Here is an 18,217-nt window from a genome sequence, read left to right as displayed (position 1 = left end):
CTGACCCTTCCCTCTCAGTGCTCACCTTTTGATGTCATATTGGTCAATGACACCATATTTACTCTCTGGCTTTATATCACTTGATTCAACACGTTTATTAATTTACAAACACTGAGGTATTGTCAACAATTTGGGAGAAATGTGTTAGAGGAAGACTAGCGTGAGGGAGGGGGGGCGACACTAGCGTGAGGGGGGGGGGGGCGACACTAGCGTGAGGGGGGGGGGGCGACACTAGCGTGAGGGGGGGGGCGACACTAGCGTGAGGGGGGGGGGCGACACTAGCGTGAGGGAGGGGGGGGGAGGCGACACTAGCGTGAGGGAGGGGGGGGGCGACACTAGCGTGAGGGAGGGGGGGGCGACTCTAGCGTGAGGGAGGGGGGGGGAGAGAAGAGGCACGAGAGGGGTAGATACTCCAACATGAGAAGGAAGATACTCCAGAATGAGAGGGGAAGAGACTCCTAAGTGACTCGCACTGATACCAAGGAGTAAGATTAGCCTAAAGGAAAGAGACTGGTCTGAGTAGGCAAGATTATCATGAGACTATTATTGTTATATCTTGTATAATTACACCATCCGGCCCCATTTATAGTGGATATTGGCATCAGTCAAGACATTGGTATCAATACACCTGTGACTTCTACCTTCCTGTTTACCCAAGAATGCTATTACTACAGCTACCATTGTTACTATTATCACAGCTATTATGGATGACGAAGCTAATTTCAACTTGTTCCAGCCGACAGCCAGCCCACGATTCCTTCCCAAATCTCATTACTGTGAAGAGAAAAATCACAGCAATGTGTATGCAACAGCAAACACTACACACACTTGATAATGACCCAGTAAGAACTGAAATATTTTCACTTTTTCCACTGTTATTGTGAACACCATGTGTACCCTACAAACAACATGACTTTCACCCATCACTCTGCACATCACCAGCCCCACACACACACACACACATCTGCTCATTCTCCGATATTTGTCCTTGCTAACTGCCAAACATCACAAGATGTCTAGTCAACACTCACCACTGCTAGAGTACACACCAATTTGTTAACACGTAAACAAAAAATTAACCCAATTAAAACTATTTTTCATCATTAGTCAACAAGAGCCATAGTATTGATGTTAAACAATTTAATGATGGTCCTTCATTTCCTTTTTAAGTTTAAATATTTATCTTTCAGAGAAGAGTAATGAACAATTACTCTGGGTAAGCAAAGAATACTGTACAACCTTGACGTAGAAGTCTGAATCATTTTGAGAGGAATATATTAAACCATTTGCATTACCTCACAACCCAGTGTATCTATGACCATGTAGCTCTATTAATCTCACTCAAGTTTATTTTAAATAAAGTAATACGTGCAAGAAGAGGCATTTTGATACAAGTCTAACAGACTAATGGTAGAAAATATGCACGACCTTCAACAGTAAGCAGATAATGGCCGATGATTGTGTACTGATTTAAGAAAACCCCATTTCTTCTAATGTTTAGTTCCCTGCAGATACAACTGCACAGGTGTAGTAGTAATTATAAAGAAAGCTATTTATAAAAAGCCAATAGCTATTTTGAACTACTAAACACAACAACAACTTGGACTGATCAGTAGAGCAATGGCCTTGCTTCTTACAGGTCGACATTCAGCCCTTCGATGGTCCAAGTGGTTGGGTACCATTCCTTTCCCCTGTCCAAATACAAGACTCTTGTCTTCACATCCCTTCCAAGCACTACACAAATCGCACTAACTTTGTGCTTACTCACCTTATTTAGCACTTGTGTACACAAAGTACAGGTATTCAAGATACAGGTGCAAGCATAACTTCCTCACATGTACCCTTTCGTCTCATTGCTTAAATTTTCATGCTTCTTATTTCCCCATCACTTTGTAACTACAAAATCCACTTATCGTGTACACTTTACCATTTCTTCATCTCGCCAAGCACTTCCTCTCATTACCACTGCTGCATTGTACTATACACTATTCTCTCAAACAGTACATAATTTCTTATCATTATAGTGTATAACATACAACAAATTAAATTTATATTTGGTACTTACCTAATTGAAGAAACAAATCATTTCCTTGAGAACTTGGACACTGTATATTTGAATATTACACTTCATCTCACTGATTACTTAAAACTTTTAATCTCCATGGGATTTGTATCACATTGTATAAATATTTAGCGAGTTTACTTTCTCATTAATACAGGATTAACTGACACTTTACATCACAATACTACTCACTTGTTCTATGTAAGTGTTCAAAATCTGAAAGCTGTTCACACCATCACCCATCTTGACGGAAACATTGGTCTCATTTACACAGTTTAAGCTAGTCAAGAAATATTTGGAAATTCTAGTTTATCATGTTAATCAATAATTGACAAGAGATGCCATGGTTGACACATCAACTAAATGACTTGACTGACATGATTAATTTTTTAAATTTCCATTGTCAAAGACAGGAAGCCTGTACTTGGGCTTATTGAGGGGCACCAAGTGCAAGGAAACGTGCCAAAATGTCTTGCCCCAAATGATAACTGAAGTCAAGTCCAATCAGTAGTTATTTCACTGTGACTTACCCTTGTTGTGTTATGCCACTGCACAATTTTCAGGAGTGGCACATACAAGTAAAGTCATCAGTTTGTAGGTAATGGAAAAGTGATGACCATGACAAGCTAGTATCAAAGATCAACCCCATGAGTTTCATAAGATCCTTACATAAAAAGTTAGCATATAAAAATATTGTTTATTAAGTATGTAACGTGCCAAAACCTACACAAAAGCATTCCCGGCTTTATCTGAAATATTCCTCTTATGTTTCCGAATTTAAACTGCATATTAGACATCACTGACAATTAACACAACTGTATTTAAATATTACCACCTTTAAGGTTCACATGCATGGAGGTTTAAAGGTCACAGACTAACTACTGTAGTTCAATTCAAACAGGTTTGCTTACCATACCTAATCTTACACAACATTTTAAAGGAAAGTGTCTGAAACATTCTCATTTATAATATTCTGTTCTAAAAATCTTAAATTTTACCTGCTTTGTGTACTAATTAATCTCTACCATAACAATGACAGTATTACACACTTCATTCATTATAAAGTAGGTACTTCAAATATGTATGATACATAACTCAGAATAATGCAGATACGGTAAATATAATATATACATTATCCAGGATAATGCAGTTATAGTAAATAAATCAAACAAAAATTAAATTTATTATCAGCTACTACACATTTTAACCTCAATGACAGTGTCAACTTTATGGCAAAGCATGTGAAATGTCTCGTACTTCATGTATTCTTTCTCTTACAATTACCAAAGCATAACAGCTGAGGAGTCGTGTGGTATTCAGTATTCAATGCTACAGTATGCCAATCACACCTTTAAGTATCTACTTTTTAATTCCTGTTGTCGGGGACAGGAAGCCTGTTCTGATTTATCGAGGTCCTCCTAGGCCAATTACAGGACTACCCATCCCCAGCATGCAACCCACAACAGCTGTGTAACTCCAGGGTACCTATTTACTGCTAGGTGAATAGAAGAGTCAGGTAAATGTAAACATGAACAATCATTTCTGTCCTGCCCAGGTATTGAACTCTGGTCCCTAGATTGTGATTCAAGGACATAGACCATTTGTGCTACTGGACCTTATATAATGTATAGTAATAATATATATATAACTTTATATGTTTATACTTTAAAAGCATACACCAATCATATGCAATGATCAACAATAAACAAATAATAATTTTGCAACATAAATGAGAAAAAGTCAACAAATCAAGCAACAAGTATCACTGATAAATTTTCAAATAAAACAAATTCTAGTGAAGGCATTCCAGAACATTATATTATAACCTCTGCTTTATCTTATTGCTTAACTTGTTGCATAATAAGTATTGTATGTTTTAAAAATGCAATTAAGGATTTTGTAAATAATTCAGATCACATTTTGTTAATGAAACAAAATGAATTTATGAAACATTTACATAAAGAGCTAAAAAAAAGAAAAAAAGAAAATCTGACTGTATTGTACATAGATTTGATCAGCTTGATAAAACTAAGTACAGTGTAGTTACGATGTAGAAGAGTTCCACTGTACAAAGCATAACAGCAGTTAAGGTAAATGAACTTTTGAAGAACTATTAAAAATTCATACTTGAAAAAATATTTCAAGTTTTCCCACTCCGAAGCTTCACACGTCCCCATCATCTTGTCAGAATTAATGCACCATCTCATAATGGCAGTTTAATTGTGCATGGAAGCATGTATAAACAAAGCAACAAACATTTCTGCATTAAACACTCTAGTGGGGAAAATGCATTAGAGCAAAAGTACTAGTGCAAGCATAGAATGTACATAACTGCAGAAGTCCTAGACCAAGCACAGAATGTACATTAAAGAACAAGTACTAGACAGCAACCACTTAATAAACACTCACCACCCTCGAGCACTGCCTTACCTGCTGCAAATGGTGCAGAGAAAAGAAACATTTCAAGGTCAAAATGACAAAGAATAATAATTCTATAGTTGGGATAACTACATACATACACACAAGTGTGTGTATGTAGTTATATATACATATATATATACACACACACACACATACATATATACACACACACAGGGTATATTTTTAATGAATAAGACCTAAACTATAATTAAAAAAGAAGCTGGAAAACAGTAGATTTTACAAGTTAAAAATAAAATATAAGATTTCAAATTTTTAACACATTCACTGCGGCATCTCGGTTTTGACTAGTCTTGCACTTTCCAACTGTGCAATAATTGCTTCACGATTTGATTTGTTTTTAAATATCAAGATTGTTGTGATAATTAGCGCTGTGTGTAGTATGGTGGGAGGGAGTCATATGTCAATGAATGGAGTTCAAGATTTCAAGACTGCCCTCAAGATTTCTGGTGAGGCTGCAATATCTATGGGCCTTTGAATAACATAGGAAAGGAATGTAATGAAGCATAAAAAGAAACATGATTCAATGACCAGATGAAGGTATCAAAAAGCCATTGTCAAACTTTTTTTTTATCTGGATGAAGATGATGAAGTTAAGGGCAGTTAAGGAAAAAAAAAAAAGTGGTTCAAAGTTCCCTAACAACATTTTAGAAGAGAAAATTAGATCTGCAACCTATAGCATCAACAACAATAAAGATGATAAAGCATCTTGGATTACAGCCAATAACAGTAGCCCGGATAGGTCAGAAGCCCCACTATGTATGCGAGCACAACTCGTCAAATTTTCGCTCGCTACGTGTATGGTAAGAAACTACCAAGAACTAAATTCTAATCTTGCAGTGTTTTGATTAATATAAAGACTACATTCTATGGTACACATACAACTGAGAAACATTCTACTGTACACATACAACTGTCTCAATCATAATTAGGTAAAAATACTACAGTACTAACCTGTGTCTAACCATGGATTCCCACAGATCTTCTTTATCTGGAGATGGGGATCGTGAACGAGAAGATAATGGAGGGGTAATACGTGTTGGTGTGGCTGGAATTGACACTTCCAATATAGGAGGTCCATACTCTCCCGTAGGAGAAGTCGCAACTGATCCCCGACGAGACACAACTGGAGGTGCCTCTGTTGTAATGGTGTGAAATCTATGTTAAAAAGTATACTTTTTAATTAGTTTAAATACAGATACAGCATAACAAATGGCAAAGAACTAATTTGATGTCATGGAGTTATGGGACAGTATATGCACTTCATCACAATATCAGAAAAATCAGAATCAGTTAATCAGAAAATCTGACTATAAATGCTATATGCAAATTCATTAAGGAATGAGCAAATATTTAGCAACATTACGTTTCGCCGTTATTTACATAATGAAAAATTAATACTCAATTTTATAAAAGTTTGTCTTCTGAGTAATATACCCTTAAGACATTAACTTCCAATTACTGTATACAGAGGTATTTAATGCCTTTAATCAAACTGCACTACTAAAGCCAGCGTACTGCCTGTTATTGGTAAGCTTTGCATCATACTTGAAACAAAAAGACTTGTTTCTAGCTGCACTAGAAACAAAAAGACTTGTTTCATCTAAAGAGGAAGTAACCAGTCCATTGCAAGATAAAATGGTAATCCTTAATAAAGAAATATTCTTTAGGTGGTTTCGCAGAAATCCAAATAGAGTAAATGTGAATATTGGACAAACCTCACGACCATATTCTAAAGCACTTTTGGCAGTAAGTTTACCAAGTACCGTTCTCTTGCAACATTGTGCCCGATTTGTCAATAAAAAGTTTATTACAAAATATTTAATCAATGACCTTTCTTTACAATGATATACTGTACAAAGTTTTCACAAATTACAGAAGCTACAATTCACAATGTACAATACTCAAAGGAGGCAAAGGAACCATATATTATTTACTAAATGAATTTGCTTCAGAATTAAAATAAAGTACAGTACTTCAACGTACTTTGGCCAAATTGACACATACGTATTACTGCTAATAAAGCAGTCCAATGTTCACAATTTGATAATTTTGAAGAGCATTTCAGCTTGTGCAACCAGTTATCCTATTGAGACTAATGTTCAAGCCCGTTCTCTTCATAACCACTCTGTACAAAATGCAGCGGTTTTGCCTAACCAGAAGTGAGAAAACCTTGGCAATCCATCTAACCTACTGGAGTCGATACTCATTAGTCCCAGAAAACGTCAATTTAATTTCCTTAAAACACTGCAATTATAATGTTGGCGTTCAGAGCGTAAAAAATGTAGTGTGTTAAGTAAAAAGACAGGTTGGAAGCATCAATATTACGGCACTTTTAGTTTCAATAAAGCACCAGTATTTTGACGCAGTGGTCAATAGCATCACAAGCGTGATGCATTAAGAGGACAGGATGGTAAAAAGAGGTGTCAAGTCAATAATTAAATTTATGCTATGGCCTAATAGTGCAGTTTGAGTGTAATAATTAACAAATAATTTGTTATTATAGCATTAAATATAATCTTACCATGTTTACTTTTAAATAAGGAAAGTGTTTAAACATATACCTTATATTCATTTAAAAAATAACTACTCTCAGTTAATAAAAAGACTAGTATATAAAATATCACTGATTTTATCTAAATAATTAAGGGTATACCTATAATATACTGTACCCATATTGGTGAAATGAATTGTTATGCTTACAAGAGTACCTGAAGACACACACACAATGCCATAAGTAATATACTGAATCAATATTCAACACAACAAACATATTAATGCTAATCAGTAAACAGAACAGAAGCATTTCCAAACCTCTCAAGAGCTATAAGTATTAAGAAAAATATATACAATATCAGTAAAAAAGAAAACATACATATGCAGTTTCAAGTGCTATTTACAAGATATTCACAATCATATCATTATGAAACACATTAGCAGCCCATATCAGTCCAAAAGCTAATAGAACTGTACAAGAAGATTACTTATTATCCCAGCTAAGGCTAAGCTGAGTTTATAGTTAATATTATTAACAGGTCAGCAAAAGCAAATATTACATATAGTACTCTACAGCATATGTATTGCATGCTGTGCATCATTTCCCCTATCACTTTTTTGAGCAAACTCAATAGTTTGCTGTGACCTTCCCTATACTCATAAAATTGATATTTATAGTCAGATGCTTTGTTCTATGTCTTCCCATGGCACTGGTACCCTACACTTAAAGACAATTGACAGCAATGACATTACTGTATAATTAATATTTTAATTTAACATCCGACCACATTCCTCAATTATAGTACTGTACTAAGGAAATGCTCTCCTTACTGATATTTTTATTTAGCCTTACTATTTTTTTTATGCACCTCTTCCTTATCAGATATCAATGCAACCAACCTTTACTGCAACTGTACACTACTCTGTCCACTGTCAGTTTTAACCCTTTAACTGTGGTAAGTATTTGTGATCACCCAGTAGGCTTAGGGTTGATTTGCGAGAAGTGACCGAGAAGAGCAGGTACCTAGACTTTCCACATCCAATATTGGTCACCCTGATACTCTGGAAGTGAAAACATAACTTTGGAGCCAATAGCTGCAGCCACTTGTCAGTAACAAGGTGCGACTACAGTACATGCATAGAGAAAGCAGGACCCAGGACAGAGCCAACATTTCCTCCCAAGCCCAGGAAGAACAAGGAAAGTATTAACCTGGGAATTTCCCAATACCTGCGAACATAGAACCGTCAGGTACATCCCAAAGAAATATGGGGGATGAAGATTTGTTGAAAGCCCTACTACCTTAAAGGCCTGGACAAGACAGCCCCTGAAGATCTCCGCCAAACCCCCAACTGTTGGCTCCCGCAGGCCCTTGGCCTGAGGCTGTTTAGGAGCCAAGGCAAATGGCACATTGGGAAACTTAACAAATCAAAGTTCACCAAACATGTGGTTGACAGCTAAAGCACAAGAAGCTGAGGAGCTCGCAAAAGTTTTAGCCAAAATCTGCAAAACAAGACGCTCAATATCCTCTTCAAAAATATACTGTAAATAGATCAGCTGGCTTCCCACTTGGCTCAGCCAGGTGCCCCAGAAGCTAAAATCACAGTGTGATCCCACATCACAACTGCAGCCTGATAAATCAGAGGACGACTCAGCTAGCACAGAAGACCAATGTCAGAAAATGACACTCCCAGAGTGTGAAAGGACTTCTGAACTCAACAGGCAGAACAACAAAGTAAACAAAATAAATAACAATTGTTGAAGTAAACAAAAATTTTATTCAACCAATAAACTGACATTCATTTTATCAAATTCTAGTTTTAAACATAATTTAGTACTTTTGTACAGTCCCAGTAATGTCTACATTATTACTTAATGAATATCCATTTAACAATTCTGTTTACTTGACAAGGCATCTTCATAAATGGGAAAAAATGCACGTTTGTTCTTTACTTAGTTATTAGATGTATTGCAGACATACTATACGATGTTCCTCTTTTACTTACGATACTTCTCAAAATCATTACAAAAGAATTAATATTACACATGTTTTAACTCCTTCACTTAATTCTTAGAACTATTAAAAAAATCTGAACACTTTCATGGTCTTCCTAAGGCAAGACCCTAATTATCTAACAAACTCATGAGAATTAATTTAACAATCTAACACCATCGGTGAAGAACACAGCAATATAATTAAATACAGAAGCGTTATTACTGGAAAAGCAGTGCAATTAATCTACAGTAGTTAAGAGGCAGAGCAACTTTTCAGTGGTCAAACTGTGTGGCAAATTTCCATCCAGATTTCTCAAACTTTAACCCCTAAAGATATGAGAATTTATTTTCCTACTTAGTAAATATTAGCTGTGAAATTGATATGAAGCAATAAGCAAGTACTGTACAAAATTAAACTTGGGATGAGAAATAACCCACACATTTATTTATGAGACTTGCAGTGTTGAGTCTTGGTGGACTAAACAAAAGGATGACATGGAATGAAATGCAAATAAAATGTGTACTATTTACATCTTTATACTTTATGATATATCAATATGCAAGGTTCGTATCTAATAGTTCATCTCGTGTGAATTTAAAAGAACAAAATGCTGACATTTACATATGTAATGTTTAATAAAGATATATTTTTCAATCTATAACACAAGCATCTTGCCTACTTTAGCTGACAATTCCCTATTAAACTAAAATCGACTAACAACAAATTGGACAGGAAGAAATGTCTAACAATCATACCACATTTAAATGCAAGCCATTATTACACCTCTCGTATCTTTTATCTCAGTCCTATGCTATACTTAGTTCTATTCCACATCTCCAGTGTACTACTGACTACACTTTCATTCATTGTAAATATAAGCTTATAGCTAATAATGTTCATCAAATTTAAAATGATTCACTACTCCTGTGACTTAAATAGAAGACTTAAGTTGTTGGGGACAAAGCTTGTATTTAGGCTCAAGGTCCTTCTAGGTCATCTATTAACCTTCCCCAGAATGCAACCCACAATAATTGCCTAACTACCAGATACATACATTTAATGCTAGCTGAACAGATGCATCAGGTGAAAGGAAAAGTGCCCAACTATTTCTGTCTTGACCAGGGATCGAACCCACAACCCACCATTATAAGTTGAGCACGTAGACCACTGATATAGGTCCCCCAATAAAACCTAGCATCCACTCAAGTTGTACTCATTTTATATTTGTTCAAAACTTTGACAGAATACCAAGAAGATTGAACACCACGAGCATAGCTTTCATCCTATAACTACACTTAGTTCGATGTAACTTTTGAGAACATCCAAATCCTATTCATCTCGCTTGCTTTTACCCCCCACTGATGTATTATCAGATAAAATTTTGACAAAAAATTTAATCTATACAGCAGCTTTGGGGTGCTTGCATTTAAGACATAAGTTGAACTAGAAAAATCATATTTAAGATGATTTCAGAAAATACTGAAGCCATATGAAGCGACTGAGCCCGCATACCTGAACTTGTCAGGCACATGCACTACCTGCATCCCTGAACATGCCAGGCACATGCACTATCTGCATCCCTGAACTTGTCAGACACATGCAATATCTGTATCCCCTAACTCCTCAGGCACACTCGCCAAGGATTGGACTATGGTAGTGCGTGTGTCTCAGGATTTCAAGGATGCAGGCTGGATCCCATCATATGTTTTCAGCATTTTCTCATAGATATATCACATTTTTGTGATTTCATTGCATTTAAGATAATTTGCTTAATGAATAGGAGACACATCTATGTTGTAGCATGCTGAATTTTACTAAAAAACTGGATAAAACATGTAGTCAAGTTTTTAATGGCCTAAAGTTATTGAGTCCCCATGCACTTCATTATGTATTTACAGTATTCTACTCAATAAATTTGATAATGATAAAAACAAGATCATGAATGTGGATAAATCAAAATTGTCCGTTATGTGTATTGATGATGAATGGGTCTGAACTTGAGCTACATCAGTGTGATGGTAAATGTCAGCTGCAAACTAGCTGACCATGCGTGTGTGTGTGTGTGTGTGTGTGTGTGTAGTATGATGTGAGAGTTTGAACAGCAAAACAGTTTGCTGCCAAACTAGTACCTTAGGTTGGCTCATACACTAGATGATGTGTAATGGCTCTATTACTACTGCATAAAATATGCAATTAAGTTTGTAGGTAAAGAACCATTTCAAATGTCGTCCCCAAGTCCCACAAGCTCTCACTTACAAGTCTCTTATGAGTACCTTATTATTAGGATTAAATACATAATGTAACCAATTTGAAACACAGTATACCTAATGAAAATCCAAGTGACGATCCAACCCCTTATGGGAAGAAAAAAACAAACATGTCTTTGAATTTATGAAACACACTTCTTTGAGCAGCCCCTTGGTTGCTTCCTAAGCCAGGGCCAACCCAGAACGACACATTCCAACAGGTTCTGTTGACCTATGCTCCAAACCAAAGAGGCAAAGGCAAATAATTTTCCTAAGGGGTCTTGTTACCTAAATAGAGAAGTCTGGGAAGATCAAGTTAAATCCACCACCAATATGTCTACTTGTTATGAAATATAAAAAGCAGAACCATGCCAGCTATCTTCACTTAAAGCCTAGTTCACCCAAATATGCATGTTAAGTCAAGAGCTTCAAGGGCATAAAACAGAAGTGCAGCTAAAGTGATGACAGTGAACCAAGAAAAGGACAACACACATTCAGTGAAGAATCAACATGGAAGTGCTCACTTAGGTTACTATGAACCCAAGCAGATGTGGTTCATAGGAGGAAACAGATGCAGACTTGGACATATAAATACAGTACCTCCCAAACTCAAAGAAAAAGTCCAGAGTCTAGTCAACCACAGTCAACTCGGTGAAGGAAGACAGGGAGGCCAGTAATCTGGCTGTAGAATACAACCATGATTCAGCATACCTTTAGTTGTAATGCACACTTTCCAGGCCAGATTTACTCACTAGTATTACCAAACAAGTATTCAGCAAAGTGGGGGGGGGGGGGGGGGGGAAGATGTGCATCTTCGCTAAGGATGCAGGACCTGAGTTCGCTAACATGCGAGAAAGTTAATGAGAATGGTTCTTTTCACCATTTCATGTCATGAAGAGGGTAAAATCTCTTAGTCAGGATTTCCTGATAGTTGACTATCATGTGATCAGTTGAAAATTGAAAGAAAAAAAGGTATAGCAATGTATTTTTCTTGCTTTAAAGACAAATTGCATCATATAAATACCTCCTGAAAGCATCTGAGGTGGCAGCGAATCTTTGAATGCAACAAATAGGGAAAGGTCCAACATAGTTAACGAAATCAAGGTTACACTGTAGCTGCACTCCAACACAAGTTGGACGCAAATAATCGGAAGCTGTTCAATGAAACCCACGCCCTACTCATGGAATGTGAACTAGACTCAAACAAAAGAAGGGGAAGAGCAGAAAATTCCAGATCAGATTCAGAACTCTGAAGCTAAACCTTGTGTGGGAACTAAGCCTCTACAAGAGCTAAGTTCTTGTCAACCAATTATTATATCTGTGGTGGATTGAGAGATATACATAGTTTCCATTCCTCAGGTCATATGAAGAGACCATTTGCAAGGACACTTGTCAAGGTTGGGGGGTAGGGGGTGAAGGTGGAGAGGGCCTATCACAGTCCTGGATGGATCATGTGCTCTGACTTGGCCAGCAACCAAGAGGCCTTAGCTCAGACATTATTACTTTATAACAACACAAAAGCAAAACAAATGCAACATTTCATTTCCACTGCAAACCCTTTGAAACAAAACCTGAAATGAAATAAGTTTCTTTTAAGTATTCTTTATATATGTATGAATATGTTACTCCTAATGAAATGTTAATTTTTACAGAACAAGTGATGATGCTTTATGATGGAAAAGATTGTGAAGACTTAAGAGAAGCAATAGTAGATACAGTATTACAAGTTTCTGTACAGAACGTTTTGCCAGTAAAAAAACATTGTTTATTTTTATTAAAATATTTTTATTAAATATTGTGTATCGAGTACGTGTGTTTATTTTTATTAAATTTTTTTTTTTTAAATCTTATTTATTTAATTTCCAGTATTATACTAGAAGTTCAAAACCTTAAAGTACAGTATTGTAAATATTTGTATGGAAATAATTTAGCAGTTCCAATGCCTATATTAAAAAATCAATAAAACTGATTTAACCTAACAATAATATAAAAAATATAATGTACAGTAATATTGTACATAATACTGTATGAATATTTAAAACATGAAAAAATTAAGCCTTTTTAAAAATACCTGTATTTAGGCAATAGATTAGTTGGCCCAAATCCGTTTCAGAACCAATCTGAGACAAGAGACTAAGGGAATACTCCTCTCTAATTATATTTTTTGGCACCCCAAACATGTGCATTAATATTTATGAGGCATTCCTAACAGGAACAGGGGATTTCTTTATTTGCTGATTTAAATATATAAGCCAGCTATCAAAACAGAAATGAGGCATCACACCAACTCAAGCCAGTCGGAGGGAGGGAAAAGAGAGATCTCTAGGATGACACCCTTCCCATTATTTGTCCTAACATTCTCTTCAATACCCACAAAGAACAAATTACTTTATCCTACTAATAATTATGTTTTTATTTCTTAAAGCCTCTTCATCGACCAAGCTCCAAAACATAATTTCCATATTCCCAACACCTTACAAGATGGCAAATGACAAAAATAAAGCACAAAAGCTGTCCCAATATATCACGAACCTCCAAAGTGATGATCAGCAAGGTTTTCCAGAAGTTTCCGACACTCGCAGAAATTTTCCACATCTGCTGGGTCACACAGTATTTTTCCATTTCAGAATGACTCGTGTCTTTACACAAAATTCTGCTCGACTTTTTATAATCACTTAAGAATGTTAAATAAAAGCTCTTATTTTAATTTATTCTGTGCTGGAGTTTTCAGACAGTATAACTGCCAAAATTCTGAAATGGACCATCCTCTTGTTTACTAAAACTCTCTCTTTCAGTTGCATTCACAGTGCAAAATCAAAAACTGGTCTGAGACACTCATCAGATACTTAATTTCTCATCTATTTTATGCGCGTTATGTCATTTGTACTTTGTCTTATTACAACTTGCTCAATGTCCCACCTATACATAATCATATTTTTCATTGATTCTGTATTACGTAAGTAAAAGCCACTTCACACTTATTGTGCTTGTATAAAAAAGAAATCAAAGTGGAGACTTCTGCAATGAATTTAAATGTAAAATAAAATAAAAGTAAAGTAAAATGCTCGAAAGCTGACCATAGCGAAACCTAAATTTTATGTGGTTAGGACGTACTGTATGCAGTAAATATTCAATACCAAAATTAATTAATACAATATATATGGTCAACAAGTATACCTACATGGCTTGTGTTCATATGCGAGTCCTCACTTTTATCATTAGTTTGCTTTTATTGTATTTTAATTGTACCAGATGAACAGCAACAACAGATATCAGTCAAGAAATTGAAGTGAAGAGATACATTCAGAGAAAGTGATGTTAGATTTGGTGATGGTTAATGAAAACAGGACTGTATCTCCTTATCCCTTTTGCTTTGATAACTGACTGTCCGATCAGTAGTCACATTTCTCACTGTGTGAGGGCTCACTTAAGCTACAGTATACTGAAAACACCTCTGCATCAGATGTTACTACCTGCACTGCCAACAGTAGTGCAATGGGGAACACAATCTCACTTACAATCTGACTATTTCCCTGTTGAATTTGTTGACCTGCAATGGACCAAAGACTTTGGTTCTTGTCATGAGACTATGGTCTCATAACTTCTAACTATTCACAAAATAACTCACTAAAATAGGAAGATGTACAATGAATATAAATATTTTTCAATGGATATGGAGATATCAATTACCATACTTCCAAAATTAAAAATGCAAATTATAAAAGATGGCAGTCTCATTTTTTTTCAGGGATATTCCTGCACTGGCCCTAAGTCCGTGCACGGAATATCCTACACGGGCCCTATCTTAATAACAAAAAATTCCAAATCCATATATTTAAATTAAATCTATAAATTAAAACATCAATACTTACTGATCACTAAACCAGACTAAAACCTGGCAAAGGATATACAGTAAGAAAACTATTACTACAGACCAGGTATCTAATGAGAAGGCCCAAAATCTGATCATGCTGAACATCTTTTAAACACTCATCAGGATGATGATGATTATAATTATAATTCATTACATTATTTTACCCGATACAAAACAGGATAATTTTTTCTTTTTTTAACAAAGTTGACAATTTCTTGGAAAATATTTTGTATGGACAATTTTAGTTCCTAAAGTAGGAGCAAGTTGTCATCAGACAGTTTAAAAGGCAGCCATTCCCATAATTCATGAAACAATCTAAGAGAACACAGCTAATTCGTAAATACTAATCAGTAATGGGTAGACTTTCGACCATAACCTGGTCTCAGACTATCAGCCTTTGCACCAGATTAATATATCATTCTTATAGTGCATTAGTTGAATACATATGATGCTTTATGCTTGCTGCTCAATAACATCCAGTATAATTAAATGTATATTTAATAACTGGGTTTTACAGAGTTCATCTATTATAATTCACGTTCTTGGGAACAAGAAGCCCCTGCATATGTATAAACTTTAGATTTGTATCAAGGTCCTCCCAAGGTGGAACTACTGACCTTTCACAGGAGGCAATCCCACAACAGTTGCCTAACTCCTGGGTATCTATTTACTGCTAGGTGAACAGAGGCATTAAGCAAGAAGAAATGTGCCAACTATTTCTGTCCTGACCAGGAATTGAACCCCGTGGTTCCCAGTTGTAAGTCAAGAATGAAGCCAACTGTACTATGAAACCCTAAGACAACAAATTAAATACACTCCATAGTAATGTATTCTGCAAATTTATTATATACATCTCATAGTTTTACACAGCTATAAGCCCATGTGCTACACTTTTTATCTGAGTATGTGTAGTGAAAATCACGAATAGTGAATATCATGATGAGTTAGGAAAACACTATTTGTCAAATATTGATACTGTTCTTAAAAGATTTCCCCATTTTGCACCCGCAAGATAACATAAGCTTTTAAGGGTTGATAGATGTTAATCTTCTTGTTTAAGAAGCTGTTCACTTGAGACAGTTAAGCAAGTCCCAGCCCAGCTGTGTCTGGGTACAAGTGACAGGATGAACAACCCAGCGGGTTTTCTTCCTATTGGGGAGTGTTGTACATGCTGCTATGGCGGTGTGTCCACTCACAAGATGAGTGGCGCTGCCCAATAAACTTGCCCCTCGGGGCAAAATTTAAATTTAAAAAATCATGATGAGTAGTGAAGACCATGAGTAATGAAAATCTTAAGTAATGAAGACTGCAGGTAGTGAAAATCACACACAGTAAAGATTGTGTGTATTAGGATGGAACCTGTGAAAATCAAGATGAGGGTGGAAATTAGAAGCCTCAGAGTGTCACCCCATTCTTCACCTGTATGTCGGGGACTTCTGCAAATCTTTAAATGCACATTTAAGTGGGTAATAATATAGTTAATAACACAGTGAACACTGTGAAATGGATTATTTTTTTATATTTAATATCCTAGATATTAGTAATCTTCGTGAGTTACAACCGAAGATACAAAAATACTGATACACAGATGTTGGACCTTATCACTCAATATTTCTTGTTCCCATACAAATAAAAAAAATAACCCAAATTTTTTTTTTGGTATAGATTACACAGCTAAACTATATCATACAAAAAATTTCTTTATATATATATATATATATATATATATATATATATATATATATAATTATATATATATTATATAAATATACACAATAAATTTTAAGTCTTAAATTACTATCTTGTGCATTCTATAAAATAAACCTGTGCTTGGTTTGTGTAGCCATTACATAAAAAAGAAACTAAAACAAGTTCTCTATCACGATAATCTATATCACTATAACAAAAGAAAGAAATACCGCTTGCATACAAATCTACGTCTACATACCTTTGTCATCATCTACAAACAAGGAGCGGGATTTACGAATTGTTCCTCTCAGTGCTACCGAGATCTTACGGCGAGCAGGATCCCGGGTGGTTCTCTGACTAAACCTAGGTAAATATACTGCAATTAAATAATGAATATATACATAAAGAATAATTAAAATAAAATGCATTAGTCTTAAAATAATCCTTTATTCAAAAGCAAAGATGAAATCTTAATATAAGAGTAATTTCTTAACTACAGTAATAATAATTCCCACTGTCAGGGATAGGAAACCTATATATGTATATACAGTACTGTATACTTTAGGTTTGTCCCTCGGTAACCCCCTTCCCCCCAAACAAGTTGAACTACTGACCCTCCTCATGATGCAATCCCACAATAATTACCTAACTCCCAGGTGCCTACTTACTGCTAGGTGCAAAGAGGCATTAGGTGAAAGGAAAAGTATCCAACCATTTATATTCTGGCCAGAAATTGAACCTGGGATTTCCAATTGTGAAGTAAGAACAAAGCCAACTGCTTTGAGATCAATTGTTATAGAATGAGTATGTCTGTAAATGAATTACCTCTACTACTAAAACTAACTCTACCATAAATATAGAGCACTACTGTATTTCTTCTTCAAAATTACTGTATCTAAATACAAAACAAGCAACATATAACCATGACTAACCTGTTTGACATTCGTACAAGGTCGGCCCTTCTCCATGTCAGAGATCCCCTCATCTGTTTCTCTAGATACTCCTTTACCTCTCCTTTGAGGCCTGCAAAATATAATTCTCTTAAGATAAATCTAAATATACTCTACAGAAATTACTAAATGACTAATAAATGATGACAGACTGATGAATTATGTTCTAAAAGTGATGCACAAATACAAAGTGTACAATACTGTGTACTTCTCCTTGAATGACTCATTCCTTAGATAGCTTTGACCTGTTCCAAATACTTGTTTACTTTGGTACCACCAGGAAGTTTCGTAAAATGACCAGCTGAACTCATCAACTGAACTGAAATCATCAGGACAATTGGGAAACATTTTATAAGTCACCAGCTTCCGGTCCTCGTAATCGGCAAAAAGGCTGGCAGAGTTGCAATAGGTATACATATTGTATATATATTCTGTATACAATGAAATTATTGATATATGTGTGGGAA

General features: G+C 35.5%; 1 protein-coding gene across 3 annotated transcripts in view; it reads right to left on the bottom strand.

The window, feature by feature from the left end:
• LOC123769856 (probable phosphorylase b kinase regulatory subunit alpha) overlaps positions 1–18,217 on the bottom strand; it is an 88,369-nt gene that overhangs the window by 41,809 nt on the left and 28,343 nt on the right. For all 3 annotated transcript variants that reach the window (XM_069301227.1, XM_069301228.1, XM_069301229.1), the window contains exons 14-17: positions 17,733–17,823; positions 17,060–17,163; positions 13,770–13,832; positions 5,456–5,639 (exon numbers count right to left, since the gene is read on the bottom strand). In XM_069301227.1, the coding sequence (XP_069157328.1) occupies positions 5,456–5,639; positions 13,770–13,832; positions 17,060–17,163; positions 17,733–17,823 (442 nt within the window). The remainder of the gene's footprint in view (positions 1–5,455; positions 5,640–13,769; positions 13,833–17,059; positions 17,164–17,732; positions 17,824–18,217) is intronic.

The sequence above is a fragment of the Procambarus clarkii genome, chromosome 45, assembly GCF_040958095.1.
Source record: "Procambarus clarkii isolate CNS0578487 chromosome 45, FALCON_Pclarkii_2.0, whole genome shotgun sequence".
Taxonomy (NCBI): Eukaryota; Metazoa; Arthropoda; class Malacostraca; order Decapoda; family Cambaridae; genus Procambarus; species Procambarus clarkii.
The sequence above is the reverse complement of the archived record's forward strand: the minus strand, read 5'-3'. Positions and strand labels throughout refer to the sequence as shown.